The sequence below is a fragment of the Pristiophorus japonicus genome, chromosome 6, assembly GCF_044704955.1.
Source record: "Pristiophorus japonicus isolate sPriJap1 chromosome 6, sPriJap1.hap1, whole genome shotgun sequence".
NCBI classification, from domain to species: Eukaryota; Metazoa; Chordata; class Chondrichthyes; family Pristiophoridae; genus Pristiophorus; species Pristiophorus japonicus.
In genome coordinates, this window is record NC_091982.1 from 49,827,966 (window position 1) to 49,846,173 (window position 18,208).

The 18,208-nt window shown below is 45.4% G+C and overlaps 1 protein-coding gene across 1 annotated transcript in view; it reads left to right on the plus strand.

The window, feature by feature from the left end:
• The first annotated feature begins 247 nt into the window (after nt 1-247).
• The window catches only part of LOC139266111 (melatonin receptor type 1B-like), a 186,946-nt gene continuing 168,985 nt past the window's right edge, over nt 248-18,208 (plus strand). Inside the window, exon 1 of the mRNA XM_070883959.1 lies at nt 248-422. Coding sequence (XP_070740060.1) covers nt 248-422 — 175 coding nt within the window. The remainder of the gene's footprint in view (nt 423-18,208) is intronic.

The window sequence follows — 18,208 nt, forward strand, 5'->3', positions numbered from 1 at the left end:
CAAGCATGATGGTACCCGAAACTAAAAATGAAGGCACTTTTCAGTCAACTTGATTGAACGAACAGAAGTGAAGGATGGTGTAATGGACAGACCGAGTGCAATGGGGGCGACCTCCCATAAGGAAGTCCTGTTTCGATCAGCGAATCCACACTTGGGCAGGACATAGAAGCGCTTGTGGTGTGGCCATCAAAGAAGGAAGAGGTTGGAGGCTGTAGGAGCGCCGGACGAAGGCAAGCAGGTCCCGGAGATGTCGGAAGATGGGAATTGCTCCGAGCTGGTTCCCTGGCAAACCGACAGCCCTCCTTCGGCGGGAGTCACCACGGCGCTGGCCACGGTGCTGATCTTCACCATGGTGGTGGACATCCTGGGCAACGTGCTCGTCATCATCTCGGTCTTCAGGAATAAGAAGCTGAGGAACCCTGGTAAGATGCAGCGGGAGATTGCACGTTGGGAGCTGGCGCGCTTGCCTGTGAAAGTTCGAGCTCCTGGACGCGAGTTGGTGTTGGTGCGGGTACGCAAAATCAAAAGCAGAAAGTCACTGCGGGAGGATAGGTGACATCTCATTGCTTTGCATGTGGAAGGCAAAAACAAGATTCAGACATTAAAACTATTTAATCACAATTGAATTAAATGTAATATGGGAATTACTTAAAATGACAAAGGAGGCAGTAGTTGTATATGTTGCCCGTGAGGCTAGCATTGGTTACGTCAAATAGGAAAAACATGATTGGATTTTTTTCATAATCCAATCAGTTTCAATCTATCCCTACAACCCCCAACATCTTAAACACTATGTTTTGCAAATGATATGCCGTGTTTGGAAATATTATCCGAGAGAATGAGGCAGCTTTCACACTTGGATAGTTTAAGATGCGCCAGTTTCTGAGGAACAGATTAATTATATCACAGCCACATTCACATTTGTCCTTTAGAATAATACCACTCCTTGCTCCAGAAGGGATTGGACACGTTGGTCAAAGAGGCATCGCGTATTTTGCTGCTTAAGGTTTAATTTAGAGAGAAACATTGCAGAAACTTTTCACGGTGCTGTCAATAATCTGCAGTAAGTGCAAAGGAATTTCATAAAAAGTAAATAAGAAACTTAAAATTGCAACCGAGTATGACACAAATCAACTAAATGCAATACAAACCAGCAGAGCACAACACAAACTAACAGAGTATAACACAAATACAATCTAACAGAATACAACACAACAGTAACTATAACAACGTGTATTTATATAGTGCCTTTAACATAGCAAAACGCCCAAGACGCTTCACAGGAGTATTATGAGATTAAAAATTTGACACCGAATTGCATAAGTAGAAATTAGGGACGTGACCAAAAGCTTGGTCAAAGAGGTATGTTTTAAGGAGCGTCTTGAAGGAGGAAAGAGAGGTAGAGAGGTGGAAAAGTTTAGGGAGGGAATTCCAGAGCTCGGGGCCGAGGCAACAGAAGGCACGGCCACCGATGGTTGAGCGATTATAATCAGGGATTGCTCAAGTGGGCAAATTAGAGGACGCAGACATCTCGGAGGTTGTGGGACTGGAGGAGATTAGAGAGATAGGAAGGGGCGAGGCCATGGAGGGATTTGAAAATAAGGTTGAGAATTTTGAAATCGAGGCGTTGCTTAACTGGAAACCAATTAGGTCAGCGAGCACAGGGGTGATGGGTGAGTGGGACTTGGTGTGTGTTAGGAGATGGGCAGCCAAGTTTTGGATCACCTCTAGTTTATGTAGGTTAGAATATGGGAGGCCAGCCAGGAGTGCGTTGGAATAGACAAGTCTGGAGGTAACAAAGGCATGGATGAGGGCTTCAGCAACAGATGAGTTGAGGCAGGGGCGGAGATGGACGATGTTACAGAGGTGGAAATAGGTGACCTTAGTTATGCAGTGGATATGTGGTCGAAAGCTAATTTCAGCATCAAATATGACACCTAGGTTACGAACAGTCTGGTTCAGCCTCAGACAGAAGTTGGGGAGCGGGATGGAGTCAGTGGTTAGGGAACGGAGTTTATGGCGGGGACCAAAAACAATGGCTTCGGTCTTCCCAATATTCAATTGGAGAAAATTTTTGCTCATCCAGACCTGGATGTCGGACAAGCAGTCTGACAATTCAGAGACACTGGAGAGGTCAAAAGAAGTGGTAGGGAGGTAGAGCTGGGTGTCATCAGCATACATGTGGAAACTGACGCTGTGTTTTTGGATTGCTAAGGGGCAGCATATAGATGAGAAATAGGAGGGGGCCAAGGATAGATCCTTTGGGGACACCAGAGGTAATGATGCGGGGGCGGAAAGAGAAGCTGTTGCAGCTGATTCTCTGGCTATGATTAAATGGATAAGAATGGAACCAGGCGAGTGCAGTCCCACCCAACTGGACGATGGTGGAGAGGCATTGGGTCAATCGTGTCAAAAGCTGCAGACAAGTCGTGAAGAAGGATGAAGAGGGATAATTTGCCTTTGTCACAGTCACAATGGGGATGTCATTTGTGACGTTAATGAGAACCGTTTCAGTAATGTGGCAGGCACAGAAACCGGATTGGAGGGATTCAATCATGGAGTTCCAGGAAAGATGGGCATGGATTTGGGAGGTGACAACACATTCAAGGACTTGAGGAAAGGGAGGTTGGAGAGGGGGTGGTAGTTTGCAAGGACGGAGGGGTCAAGGGTTTTTTTTTTTGAGGAGAGGGGTGATGACGGCAGATTTGAGGGAGGGGGGACAGTACATGAGGAGCAAGAACTGTTAACAATGTCAGCTAGCATGGGAGCCAGAAAAGGAAGTTGGGTGGTCCGCTGTTTGGTGGGAATAGGGTCAAGGAAGCAGGAATTGAGTCCTATGGACAGGATAAGCTCGGAAAGGTCACGAGGGGAGATCGGAGAGAAACTGGAGAAAGATATGAAGTCAGGGCAGGGGGCTTCCTTAGAGGAAGTTTGGCCCAGTGGGTTGGGGGACGGAAGGAAAGAGGCAGAGGCAGCCAAATAGATGGTCTCAATCTTAGAGGCAAAGATGTGAGCTCCTCACACTTATTGTCGGAGGTGAGGGTGGAGACTGAGGAGAGGGGTTTAAAAAGATGGTTAGCAGTGGCGAGTAGAAGCTGGGGTTTACCTTTACTTTTCAGAATGATTCTGGAATAGTGAGTGATTTTGGCAGATGAGAGCAGGACCCGATACGCTTTACGTGGTCCAGCCAGATCTGGCGGTGAATGGCTAAACCAGTTGTCCACCATAACCGTTCAAGTCTGCATCCCTTGGACTTGAGGGAGCAATGATCAGGACCGTACCAGGGGGAATGTCCAGGGTGAGATAGTGTAATTGTTTTAGCAGGGACTAGGGCATTAAAGATGATGGTGATGATGTGATTGAGCAGATTGGTAGCTGCAGAAATATGGTGAATGGAGGGCCAAAGGCTGGACAGTTGGGAGTTAATAAGTGCAGTTGTAAGAGAGTTGAGAGTGTTTTTTTTCCAGGGGTGGACACAGAAGGAGGTAGGGTTGGGTTGTGTGGGAGGCGGCGGTGGGGGGGCGGGGGGTTGGGCTGGTGGTGGTGGAAAGGGGATGGGGGTGGAGAGCGATACGAGGAAATGGTCAGAGATGGCCTTATCTGCGATTGACACAATGGGAGCAGCGAGGCTACGAGAGATGGCAAAGTTGAGGGACTGGCTGTAAATATGGGTTGGGGAGTTTACAAGGAGGGAGAGATTAATGGAGGATAAGAGGCTCGTGAACTCAGAGGAGAGAGAGCACACAATAAATTGAGATGTAACACAAACCAATCTCAACAATATGATGCAAGGAAGACAAATCAGTACATATAGATTTGTTGTGCATAGTTTTAGAAATGTCCTGAGCACTAAAAATGTTAAACTAATTTACTGAATCAGCTGCTTTAATTTATTCTTAGCAAAAGTTAATTTTGAAGTAATTATGGGATTATAAAGAGTCCATTTTTCTTACGTTCACTAAAAATAGCTGACAACCAGCTTTTAATTACAAATCTGATTCAAACATTAAAACATGCAGATTACCATCTGAATCCTCAATGTAATACGATTTACTGAAATATATCATGAAGAATACAATGATATAATCATGCTGTTAATTAAAGCCACTCAATGAATGCACAGTTAACAGAAACAGCGGGTAACTGTTATTGTACAAGTGATGAGATATTGGTTAAGGATGTGCAATTAAGAGTGAACAATATAAATCTAAAGGTCTTGTGTTTAGCAAATCCTTTGTGCGTCAGACATAATAGAAACATAGAAACATAGAAAATAGGTGCAGGAGTAGGCCATTCGGCCCTTCTAGCCTGCACCGCCATTCAATGAGTTCATGGCTGAACATGCAACTTCAGTACCCAAGTAAGGACTTCATCTAACTCCCTCTTGAATATATTTAGTGAATTGGCCTCAACAACTTTCTGTGGTAGAGAATTCCACAGGTTCACCACTCTCTGGGTGAAGAAGTTCCTCCGCATCTCGGTCCTAAATGGCTTACCCCTTATCCTTAGACTGTGTCCCCTGGTTCTGGACGTCCCCAACATTGGGAACATTCTTCCTGCATCTAACCTGTCTAAACCCATCAGAATTTTAAACGTTTCTATGAGGTCCCCTCTCAGTCTTCTGAACTCCAGTGAATACAAGCCCAGTTGATCCAGTCTTTCTTGATAGGTCAGTTCCGCCATCCCGGGAATCAGTCTGGTGAACCGTCGCTGCACTCCCTCAATAGCAAGAATGTCCTTCCTCAGGTTAGGAGACCAAAACTGTACACAATACTCCAGATGTGGCCTCACCAAGGCCCTGTACAACTGTAGCAGCACCTCCCTGCCCCTGTACTCAAATCCCCTCGCTATGAAGGCCAACATGCCATTTGCTTTCTTAACTGCCTGCTGTACCTGCATGCCAACCTTCAATGACTGATGTACCATGACACCCAGGTCTCTTTGCACCTCCCCTTTTCCTAATCTGTCACCATTCAGATAATAGTCTGTCTCTCTGTTTTTACCACCAAAGTGGATAACCTCACATTTATCCACATTATACTTCATCTGCCATGCATTTGCCCACTCACCTAACCTATCCAAGTCGCTCTGCAGCCTCATAGCATCCTCCTCGCAGCTCACAATGCCACCCAACTTAGTGTCATCCGCAAATTTGGAGATACTACATTTAATCCCCTCGTCTAAATCATTACAGTGATTTACAGTGTAAACAGCTGGGGCCCCAGCACAGAACCTTGCGGTACCCCACTAGTCACTGCCTGCCATTCTGAAAAGTCCGCATTTACTCCTACTCTTTGCTTCCTGTCTGACAACCAGTTCTCAATTCATGTCAGCCCACTACCCCCAATCCCATGTGCTTTAACTTTGCACATTAATCTCTTGTGCGGGACCTTGCCGAAAGCCTTCTGAAAGTCCAAATATACCACATCAACTGGTTCTCCCTTGTCCACGCTACTGGAAACATCCTCAAAAAATTCCAGAAGATTTGTCAAGCATGATTTCTCTTTCGCAAATCCATGCTGACTTGGACCTATCATGTCACCTCTTTCCAAATGCGCTGCTATGACATCCTTAATAATTGATTCCATCATTTTACCCACTACCGATGTCAGGCTGACTGGTCGATAATTCCGTGTTTTCTCTCTCCCTCCTTTTTTAAAAAGTGGGGTTACATTGGCTACCCTCCACTCAATAGGAACTGATCCAGAGTCAATGTAATGTTGGAAAATGACTGTCAATGCATCCGCTATTTCCAAGGCCACCTCCTTAAGTACTCTGGGATGCAGTCCATCAGGCCCTGGGGATTTATCGGCCTTCAATCCCATCAATTTCCCCAACACAATTTCCCGACTAATAAGGATTTCCCTCAGTTCCTCCTCCTTACTAGACCCTCTGACCCCTTTTATATCCGGAAGGTTGTTTGTGTCCTCCTTAGTGAATACCGAACCAAAGTACTTGTTCAATTGGTCCGCCATTTCTTTGTTCCCCGTTATGACTTCCCCTGATTCTGACTGCAGGGGACCTACGTTTGTCTTTACTAATCTTTTTTTCTTTACATATCTATAGAAACGTTTGCAATCCGTCTTAATGTTCCCTGCAAGCTTCTTCTCGTATTCCATTTTTCCTGCCCTAATCAAACCCTTTGTCCTCCTCTGCTGAGTTCTAAATTTCTCCCAGTCCCCGGGTTCGCTGCTATTTCTGGCCAATTTGTATGCCACTTCCTTGGCTTTAATACTATCCCTGATTTCCCTTGATAGCCACGGTTGAGCCACCTTCCCTTTTTTATTTTTATGCCAGACAGGAATGTACAATTGTTGTAGTTCATCCATGCGGTCTCTAAATGTCTGCCATTGCCCATCCACAGTCAACCCCTTAAGTATCATTCGTCAATCTATCCTAGCCAATTCATGCCTCATACCTTCAAAGTTACCCTTCTTTAAGTTCTGGACCATGGTCTCTGAATTAACTGTTTCATTCTCCATCCTAATGCAGAATTCCACCATATTATGGTCACTCTTCCCCAAGGGGCCTCGCACAATGAGATTGCTAATTAATCCTCTCTCATTACACAACATCCAGTCTAAGATGGCCTCCCCCCTAGTTGATTCCTCGACATATTGGTCTAGAAAACTATCCCTTATGCACTCCAGGAAATCCTCCTCCTCTGTATTGCTTCCAGTTTGGTTAGCCCAATCTATGTGCATATTAAAGTCACCCATTATAACTACTGCACCTTTATTGCATGCACCCCTAATTTCCTGTTTGATGCCCTCCCCAACATCACTACTACTGTTTGGAGGTCTGTACACAACTCCCACTAACATTGTTTGCCCTTTGGTGTTCTGCAGCTCTACCCATATAGATTCCATATCATCCAAGCTAATGTCCTTCCTAACTATTGCATTAATCTCCTCCTTAACCAGCAATGCTACCCCACCTCCTTTTCCTTTTATTCTATCCTTCCTGAATGTTGAATACCCCTGGATGTTGAGTTCCCAGCCTTGATCATCCTGGAGCCACGTCTCTGTAATCCCAATCACATCATATTTGTTAACATCTATTTGCACAGTTAATTCATCCACCTTATTACGGATACTCCTTGCATTAAGACACAAAACCTTCAGGCTTGTTTTTTTTAACACCCTTTGTCCTTTTAGAATTTTGCTGTACAGTGGCCCTTTTTGTTCTTTGCCTTGGGTTTCTCTGCCCTCCACTTTTCCTCATCCCCTTTGTGTCTTTTGCTTTTGTCTCCTTTTTGTTTCCGTCTGTCTCCCTGCATTGGTTCCCATCCCCCTGCCATATTAGTTTAACTCCTCCCCAACAGCACTAGCAAACACTCCCCCAGGACATTGGTTCCGGTCCTGCCCAGGTGCAGACCGTCCGGTTTGTACTGGTCCCATCTCCCCCAGAACCGGTTCGAATGCCCCAGAAATTTGAATCCCTCCCTGCTGCACCACTGCTCAAGCCACTGCAATGAACTGCAAGACTAAGTTCCAAAAATAAATTTTTGGATGAAACGCTGCTAATTTTCAAAGGCTCACAATGATGCAAAGGTGGCATCTTTGAGAATCAAGTCCCGATCTGATTGTCAGCCAACAGCCAAGCTGTGTGAACCTCTCACGAGGAGGCCATCTCATTGGCCGCAGGATACCCTCATCCTGGTGAGAAACTGCACTGCCAAAGTGCCCAGGTGGTCTCTTGGGAGCTGCAATCAGAGTGTATGGAATCTTGCTTTACCGTTAGCAACAGTGTGACATCTGGTCCAAGTGTGCCTATGCCGATCTCCTTTGTGATTGGCCTAAATGTGACCTGCAATGCAGTGAAGTCAGCACTGGCATTCCAGCATTGCCTGGCACACAAGTGCCCAACACAATGGGCCAGACTTTGCTGGAGCGGGGCACCCCACGGTCAGCACCGTGAGTTGGATTTATGTTCCCCTCACTCTTCAGCGGCAATTAATTTTGCACCGCAAATTCGTGGAAGTGTGAGCTGATAACGACACGGTGAGGGCTACGAGGCATCTGGGCGTTGGTGAATGATGGGTCCAACAGTCTACATTCATGACTGGAAGAGGGCATCTTCCAAAAGAAAAAGACAGACTTGGATTTATAATGGGACGTTTTACTACTTTAAAAGTGCTATATAAAAAAAGTTATTAAGTTATTATTATATAGCGCCTTTCACGACCACCAGACATCTCCAAGCACTTTACAGCCAATGAAGTACATTTGGAGTGTAGTCACTGTTGTAATGTGGGAAACGCAGCAGCCAATTTGTGTACAGCAAGCTCCCACAAACAGCAATGTGATAATGACCAGATAATCTGTTTGTGTGATGTTGATTGAGGGATAAATATTGACCAGGACACGGAGGGTAACTCCCCTGTTCTTCTTTGATATAGTGCCGCGGGATAGTTTACATTTACCTGAGAGAGCAGATGGGGCATCGGTTTAACGTCTCATCCAAAAGACGGCACCTGCAATAGTGCAGCGCTCCCTCAGCACTGCACTCGGAATGTCAGCCTAGATTTGTGTGCTCAAGTTCCTGGAGTGGGATTTGAATCCACAACCTTCTGACTAGAGTTGAGTGTGCTACCCACCTAAAACATTTTTTATTCAACGTTAAAAACATTTACAACATTGTGATCATTCAGATCCATTCTGCCCATCTGCATAGCCATCCTTCCAGCACATAACTTAAAAACCTGAAGTTTAATTTGTCTTCCAAAACATATTAATTAATTGTACTTTAAAAATTTGATCATAACCAAATCTTCCGAACTCTTTCTAGGATATCCTCATCCCAAAAGGTTTATTGCAGACACAACAGGTCAGTGTCTTTAAAACACTACAACAATTGTTGTAATCATGGCTCCTAATAAAGGAAGTGTGCCTGATAATCCCTCCATCATTTAATCTCCAGCTCTTCCCTCCTCTCATGAGGGAAGACCTCATTGAGGTGTATAAAATTATGAGGGGCCGAGATATAGTGGCTAGAAAGGGCATATTTCCTTTAGCAGAGGGGTCAACAACCAGGATGCATAAATTTAAAGTAATTGTAGAAGGTTTAGAGGGGATATGAGGGGAAATTTCTTCGCGCAGAGGGTTGTGAGCGTCTGGAACTCACTGTCTGGAAAGGTGGTAGAGGCAGAAACCCTCACCACATTTAAAAAGTACTTGGATGTGCACTTGAAGTGCCGTAAGCTGCAGGGTTACAGACCTCGAGCTGGAAAGTGGGATTAGGCTGGATAGCCTCTTGTTGGCTGGCATGGACACGATGGGCTGAAATGGCCTCCTTCCGTGATGTAAACGTCTATGATTCTCCTTCCAACTTTTCGGGCAGCTGTTGCTTTCTCCTGCAGCCTCCGGCTCTTTTTCACCTCCAGTTTGAACCTTCCCTGCAATTTCAGCCTCTTCCTTACATTAGATTTAGGCTGACCCTTCTCCCTCCTTCTGCCCCTCACAAACCTTTCCCTTTCCACATGATGCTACCCACTCCGCACCTCCATGTCTCCATTCCCCTCCGACTATTCACTCTCGAGCTCTTCTGTAATCTCCCGTACCTGCTCCCCATCAGATACATAATCTCCCTTTGAGAGTCTTCCTGCTGTCACGGTTTCTCCATCAGTGCCGTTCCTTTCAGCCTCATCTCCACTGCTGACCCTTGCTCCCTGTTTCTTCTCTCTCTGTGACAATGGCGCGTCTTCACCCATCTTGCTCCCTTTTGACTTCTTTGTCACCCCACTCCCGCCCTGCTGCCCCTTTAAGGCTCTTGCCACTTGCACCCTCTTCTTGTCTTGCCCCCTCCTGCTCCCCAAATGTCCGACTCCCCGTCTTTCTTTGGAGTACTTACACTTACCCCGCTTCCATCTCCTCTCCCCGCACAGACACCCGATTCGTTAGTGAGAGCCGAGCCATATTATGGCTCAACTCTGCCCTTGACACATTCTGCCCTCTGCTGGCTTTGTTTTTTGTCACCACACATGGGACCCAAGTTTCGGATGTCCTCCCAAAACGGCGCACTCTGAGAGGCCCGCCTATTTTTTAGAATTAAAAAAGCACCTAAACTTGCCTCACGATTCTCCGAGCCCAGCAGGCCTGTTTCACAGTGAATGCAGTGCAACACAAGCAGCTAGGGGCGGAGCTACAGCCCTGCGCCAAAAAGAGTGCTGGCAGCTGCGCGCATGCGCAGTGGAGGCTGCGCGCATGCGCAGTAGCTCCTCGCCCTTCCAGCGTATCCTGTCTCTGGGCGACCCTATCCCTGGCCGAAGGGACGTCGCCCCTATCCCGGGCCGAGTGGCCTGCCTGTCTTTACCTCCTCGGTGGCGGGGCCCGCCTGACCAGCAGCTCTTCGGTGGCAGGCCTCGCCTGAACAGCTCCTTGGTGGCGGGGCTCGCCCGACCAGCATCTCTTCGGTGGCAGGGCCCCCCCGAACTCCTCCCCAGTGGTGGGCCCCACCTGAACTGCTGTGCTTTGGTGGCGGGCCCCACCTGAGCAGCACCTCTTCGGCAGGCTGCTGGAGGCTGGTGCTGCAGTAGGTGAGTAGAAACTTTTAATTTTTTATTTATTGATTGATTTTTTTTTTGATTGATTGATTTATCATTTATTATTGATGATGGCTCTTTATTGGTAAAAGTGAAGTGTTTAATGCTTTGTAAAATCCCCTAACTTCCCTCTAACGTCCCCCCCCCGCCCACATCACTACCTGCGCCTAATTTATAAGGTGTAGGCAAGGTTTTTCTGAGCGTACAAAAATCGACACTTACTCCGTTCTAAGTTAGTTTGGAGTAACTTTTTGCTGCCTAAACTTGCAAAACAGGCGTAAGTGGCTGGTAACGCCCCCTTTTGAAAAAACTGAACTAAAATGAAACTATTCTAACTAACTAGAACTGGAGCAAACTAAATGGCGAGAATTGCGATTTTTAAGATACTCCGTTCTAAAGCTAGTTGCTCCAAAAAAAATAGGAGCAACCCGAGCCAAAACTTGGGCCCATAGTGTGTTTTTCATCCTGTTCTCTGCTCCACAATTTTCTGCCTCTTCTTACGCTCTTTTCTCATTCCGTTCGCCGGCTGTGTCCTCCGCCTGCTCCACTCCTCCACTCACACCTCCTGCTCCTTGTCACTCAAGGGGCTTCCTTCTGCCTCACACTCAAGGCGGGTCATACCTTTGTGACATACCCCACAGCTCTCTGCCTTGCAGGTCCAAGCTATGTGTCCAGACTCACTGCAGTACAGGTCTGGACAGCTTCTTACAAGATGGTTGTAGACAATAATAGCAAACCTCTTCTGGTTAACATGCAGAACCCGGAAGTACTGCACTCCTTCCATTGTCTCGAATATCTTGCTTCCACCCTCAGGGAATGGCACCTTTACATAACGGGTTCCATCTGCTACCCTTCTTCCTGGATAGTATCTCCTCTTTATTACCGAGTAAATTTTAATGTCCCATGACTAACTTTATTAGCAGATCTTCCTCAATATAAAGGTTTAAGAATGAGACCACCACCTCTTCAGAGTACAGCAGAGATATATCCAAGAAATTATCACCAACCGTGAAACTCAGTAAAAGTCTTTCCACCTCCTCTCAGCCACTGACCATCACCTCTAATCCAAAATTTGGCTTTGGTCGGCAGGCAAAGCAACTTCCCTCACCGCAGTCCTCATGTACCGCCTGGATAATATCCTAAGCTCATATCTCCTTATTCTCGCACTGAACCACCACCATGTTTTCTTTTCCAAACCTCCTGGGGTCCCGGCCCAAATCTTTGGGCCTTTTATTCTCCCTTCTTCCAACATTTTCTCCCCTGATTAAATTCATCCTGGGAGCATTGTCCTCCAGCCCTTTAAGGCTGCTGTTTATGGGCCAAAAAGGCCCTAACATTTGAAAAAAAACCTCAAAAATCCACCACCAACTTTTTACAAACTCACTCCAATCCTGCAGTAACCAGCAGCACCTCCTCACTCCTCACTCCTCACACCTCACACCTCACTCCTCACACCCAGAGAGTGCTACCCACTGAGCCACAGCTGATGCACAGTTCAACAAAAAGGAGTGGGATTACCAGGAAATTAGCTGTTCTTCAGCTTTTTAAACAGGGAAAATCAATTGACTGATTGAATGCTCATGGGCTTACTTTTTAATTGTCTTCAGTTGACTGCTGTCTTCAACAAATTAATTACTACAACTATTTTTTGTAGACACCATTAATCAAGTGCCCCCTGGTTGAAGGGGGGCACACTCCAGACACTTTTAAACAAGTGCCCCCTTGTTTTTTTTTTTGAGGGCACTAAAATCACAAATTATATAAGTGCACCCTGGCTAAAAGAGAGGGGGGGGCACTAAAACTGACAAACATAGACAAATTAAGCTTTAAACATTAATGATCAAATTAAAATTTGGTTGCCGGGAGTGATGATGCACTCCAGTCCCTCCGGCGCCCACCTCTCACGGAAGGCCACGAATGTACCGGTGGACACTGCGTGCTCCATTTCCAGGGACACCCTGGCACGGATGTAACCGTGGAAGAGAGGCAGGCAGTCGGGCTGAACGACCCAGCTAATTACTACAACCGAGCAGGATACATTTGAATGGCTTCAATTGCCTGCTGAGCACAGATCTTATAAACCAAGGGGAGATCAATTTAAAGTGCTTGCAGGAGCAGATGAAACAAACCTGGACCAGACTTCTATCGACTGCTGGTCACTGCAGGTACAGGTGATTAATGCTGGATTCTTGTGGCCATGGGTGCCTGTACGCCCGCGATTCTGGACGCAGTGTGACGAACACACCCCAATGGGCGCAATTGGCTGAAACTCACCATTCTGACCTGGGGCCATGGTTAGTTTTGTGGACAGGCACTGCTTTGGGCGAGCGGACTTTTGATCCAGTGTAAAAAATCGCGGATGCTCCTGTGTAAATTGGTTAAGGGTGTAACTCACTTAAGCTTAAAATTCCGCAATCACTAGCGCTATTTCATCTGATTCCATTCTCAAGCTGATATCTGGGTGAAAATCATATGGAAACTCCAGGTTTATATTTCCTTCCCTGATAATAAGAGGGACCAGTATGAAGGGGGAAACTCACACTGAACAACGCCAAGAAGTTCACGACTCTCCCGTTGCTAGTCTTGTGCTTATAAATACATCAGTACAATCCCTCGCTATGAATAGACTTTCCTTCAACATTTTAGACCCAGGGGAATTTTATTTCATGGGAACTTCATGCAAACAGTATTAAGACCTAAAATAAACAGCAGGAATATTTTCTGAATGTTCGACCGGGTCCCAGTTCCGATATTAAATAGGGTTCTGTTTTTTATATATTAAGTGGATTTAAAGTTAGGTAAATCTATTTCTCCCCACCCCCCATCCCCTCATCTCCCTCCCCCTCTGAACTTGCTTTCAGTTTGTGCAAGAGTTTGATGATCTGGACAGATTAAGAGTGTGTTTAGGGGCAATGGCACTGATATGATAATGCAGGGATGTGTCTCAGTGTGCATGGACAGAGGTATGGGCTTAATTTGATTGATGAGTTTGTACTGAAACAGTAAATATATAAATTGCTGTGAAGAAGGGAACCTTTATCTCTCACTCCCAAACAGCGTGCGACCCCGAGCCATATTTAATTATTGGTTCAATCCATGCTTAACGCACAAGCCCAATAAAATATATCAAAATATTATCAGTTGGCGGAAAATCAGAACATGCCTGGCTGTCAAAACATATTTTATTACTTCATCGAGGGTTAAGATTTCAGGTCACAGTTTTTCCTGTACAGTAATGGGATAATAGCTGTTGAAAACGTGTACACTTAAATTAAATTAACTGCAGTTTCTATGGAACAAACACAATATTGTTGCCCACGATTAAAGGTTTGTTTTATGTAAGTTCTTTGCCAAAGTTAAATGCTAGTCTGTAATTGAAGGTCTATATTGGGTCTTTTCTAACCAGTGTTTCAGTAATTTTTTATAAAATTGGCCTGAGTGCCACTCAATCTTTCCAAATAATTCCTAAATGCTGTTATTCTGTTGATTTTGCATGCACACTGTGGTACTTCACACATCAAGTAAAAAGGTGAATGTGAAGAACATAAATAGCGAATCATTCATTTCGTATTGCTTGGCATCTTGGTCGAGGCCAAGCAGAAAAGACAAAAGTGTATCCTGGTCTCCTTGGGCAGGGCAGGCCTATACAAGTCTACATTGGAAGACACAATGGAGGATTTAAAAGATCCTTTACCAAGGAGAAGTGATGAAGATTGAAAATTGGTTCACTGACAGGAAACAGAGAATAGGAATAAACGGGTATTTTTCGGGGTGGCAGGCAGTGACTAGTGGGGTACCACAGGGATCAGTGTTTGGACCCCAGCTATTCACAATATACATACATGATTTGGATGAGGGAACGAAATATAATATTTCCAAGTTTGCTGATGATACAAAACTAGGTGGGATTGTGAGATGTGAGGAGGATGTAAAGACGCTGCAAGGCAATTTAGATAGGTTGAGTGAGTGGGCAAACACATAGCAGATGCAGTATAACATGGATAAATGTGAAGTTATGCACTTTGGTAGGAAAAACATAAAGACAAAGTATTATTTAAATAGTGATAGCTTGGGAAATGTCAATGTACAAAGGGATCTGGGTGTCCTTGTACACCAGTCATTGAAAGCAAATATGCAGGTGCAGCAAACAGTTAGGAAGGCAAATGGTATGTTGGCCTTCATTGCAAGAGGATTTGAGTACAGGAGCAAGGATAGAAACATAGAAATTTACAGCGCAGAAGAAGGCCATCGTGTTTGCGCCGGCCAACAAAGAGCCGCACAGCTCTTGGTCAGCAGCCCTAAAGGTTACATATAAACCTATGAACAATGATGGAAAGGCAAAGAGCACCCAGACGAACCAGAACACCTCACACAACTGCGACACCCCTTATACTGAAACATTCTACACTCCACCCCAACCGGAGCCATGTGATCTCCTGGGAGAGGCAAAAACCAGATAAAAACCCAAGCCAATTTAACGAGAAAAAATCTGGGAAAATTCCTCTCTGACCCATCCAGGCGATCGAAACTACTCCGGGAGATCACGCTGGCCGTAATCTATTCCCTGCAGTACTTCCCTGCTGTCCAACAAAAGGTCATCTAGTCTAATCCCAATTACCAGCTCTAGGTCCATAACCCTGCAGTTTATGGTACTTTAAGTACCCATCCAACCATCTCTTAAAAGTGGTAAGGGTTTCTGCATCCACCACTCTTCCAGGCAACAAGTTCCAGATCCCCACAACCCTCTGCGTAAAGAAGTCCCCCTCAAATCCCCTCTAAACCTTCCACCAACCACCTTAAAAATATGCCCACTCATTATAGTCCCCTGCACCAATGGAAATAGGCCCTGACTATCCGCTATGTCCAGGCCCCTCAATATTTTGTACACCTCAATGAGGTCTCCTCTCAACCTCCTCTGTCCAATGAGAACAAACCCAGCCTATCCAATCTGTCCTTATAACTAAGATTCTCCATTCCAGTCAGCATCCAAGTAAATCTCCTCTGCACCCTCTCTAGTGCAATCACGTCCTTCCTATAATACGGTGACCAGAACTGCATGCAGTACTCCTGCTGTGGCCTAACCAAAGTGTTATACAATTTAAGCATAACCCTCCCTGCTCTTATATTCTATGCCTCGGGCAATAAAGGCAAGCATTCCGTATGCCTTCTTAACCACCTTATCCACCTGGCTTGCTACTTTCAGGGATCTATGGACAAGCACTCCACGATCCCTTTGTTCATCTACACTATTAAGTGGCCTACCGCCTAATGTGTATAACCTTTCCTTATTAGCCCTCCCAAAGTGCATCATCTCACACTTCTCTGAATTAAATTCCATTTGCCACTGCTCTGCCCACTTGACCAGTAGATTGATATCCTCCTGCAGCCCATGACTTTCGTCTTCATTATCAATCACTGTCTTACTACAGTTATACAGGGCCTTGGTGAGACCGCACCTGGATTATTTTGTGCAGTTTTGGTCTCCTTACCTAAGAAAGGATATACTTGCCATAGAGGGAGTGCAGCGAAGGTTCACCAGACTGATTCTTAGGATGGCAGGGCTGTTGTACGAGGAGAGATTGGGTCGACTAGGCCTGTATTCACTCAAGTTTAGAAGAATGAGAGGGGATCTCATTGAACTATATAAACTTCTGATGGGGCTGGACAGACTGGATGCGGGGAGGATGTTTCCCCTGGCTTGGAAGTCTAGAACAAGGGGTCACAGTCTCAGGAAAAGGAGTAGGAAATTTAGGACCGAGATGAGGAAAATTTTTTTTCACTCAGAGGGTGGTGAACCTGTGGAATTCTCTACTACAAAAGGCTGGAGGCCAAGTCACTGAATGTATTTAAGAAGGAGATAGATAGATTTATAGATACAAAGGCATCAAAGGATATAGGGACAACGTGGGAATATGGTGTTGAGAAAGAGGATGAGCCATGATCATATTGAATGGCAGTGCAGACTCGAAGAGCTGAATGGTCTACTACTGCTCCTATTTTCTATGTTTCTATGTTTTTAAGAATGTTGGCCGATCTGTCCTGCCAATTTTTTGCCCAAGTGGCAAGTTTCAAAGTCTACCCCTGGGTCACACTAATAAGCCATGTTTTTGTCTCAATAGCTGATTGGCCATTGTAACGTTCCATTGATCTGACTGTAAAAAAACACGGGGCGGGGAGGAGATTGTAACTCCTTCTGGCTGGCGGAAATGGGGCGGTAGCAGAGATAAAATGGAGATGGCGGACTAACCTCCCCTTTCATCACTCCTCCACATCGATCCTGGGGCATTCTGCTGGGTCACCCAGCCACCAGTCTGAATGATGCAACAGCCTCATCACTCAATGCAAGGTGGGTCCTATGATATATGTAAGACCCCTAATGCCTACTGGTCCGAATGCGCGCCGTGGACACTCAGCTCAGTAAATCCTGGTGATACTTTTTTCAGGCCTCCTCTGCTGTAAGAGCTGAAATGATTTTCATGGGACCAGCAGGAGTGGAATAATGGGAATTATTTCCTGTCCCCCCCGACTCTACCTTATTTCCAGCCCCCGCCCGATATTACGCCGTGCAGAGCCAGTGAGCTGTATTGGGACACTCGTTTGGGGTGCGCAGCTCGCCCCGTTACATTAATAAGGTTCGATGTTCGAAATGGGCTTGGTCTCTCACCGGCACTATTGATCGGCCCAATAGTTAAAATGTACCCCAAGGTGTCTAGTCGTTGGCAGTTTTCTGTGTTATTGCCCATTTGCATGAGGCCCTGCTTTATGACAATGAAATTGTTATGTACTCGATAATAAATCTTAAAATGAAATTCTGTCAGCAAGGTATTCTGTACATATGTGTGATAAAATATTATTAATAATGACATCGCAATGTGGATAACTTCTATTTGAACAACAACATTTTTAGGTGCCCATAGGCTGCCCGTGTAAATAAATGTCACCCCCACTTAAACTGATTTGTTTGCTTTAGAAATTACAGGCATATTGGAGTTAATATGGTAGCCTAATGTATCAGCATTTAGGATCCTCTGCTTTGTTAAATCTTTCTATACTTCCAGCCTTGTATGCACTGCACCTCTTGTACATGTCATATTTCTCATTTATAATGTGTCTTTACCAGCATAGTAAGCTCAGCTGTGGCTCAGTGGGTAGCACTCTCGCCTTTGCGAAAGTAAGCAGTGAGGAGGACACAAAGAGCCTGCAAAGGGATATAGACAGGTTAAGTGAGTGGGCAATAAGGTGTTAGCTGGAGTATAATGTGGGGAAATGTGAGGTTATTCACTTTGGTAGGAAGAATAAAAAAAGCAGAATATTTTTTAAATGGTGAGAAATTATTAAATATTGCTTTTCAGAGAGATTTTGATGTCTTCTTACAGGAAACACAGAGTTAGCATGCAGATGCAGCAAGCAATTAGGAAGGCAAATGGCATGTTGGCCTTTATTACTAGGGGGGTCAGAGTACAAGAGTAAGGATGTCTTACTACAATTGTACAGGGCTTTGGTGAGACCACACTTGGAGTACTGTGCACCCTAGTTCTGGTCTCCTTATCTGAGGAAGGATATATATTTGCCTTAGAGGTGGTCCAACGAAGGTTTACTAGACAAATCCTTGGGATGAGAGGGTTGACCCATGAGGAGAGATTAGGCCTACACTCTTTGGAATTC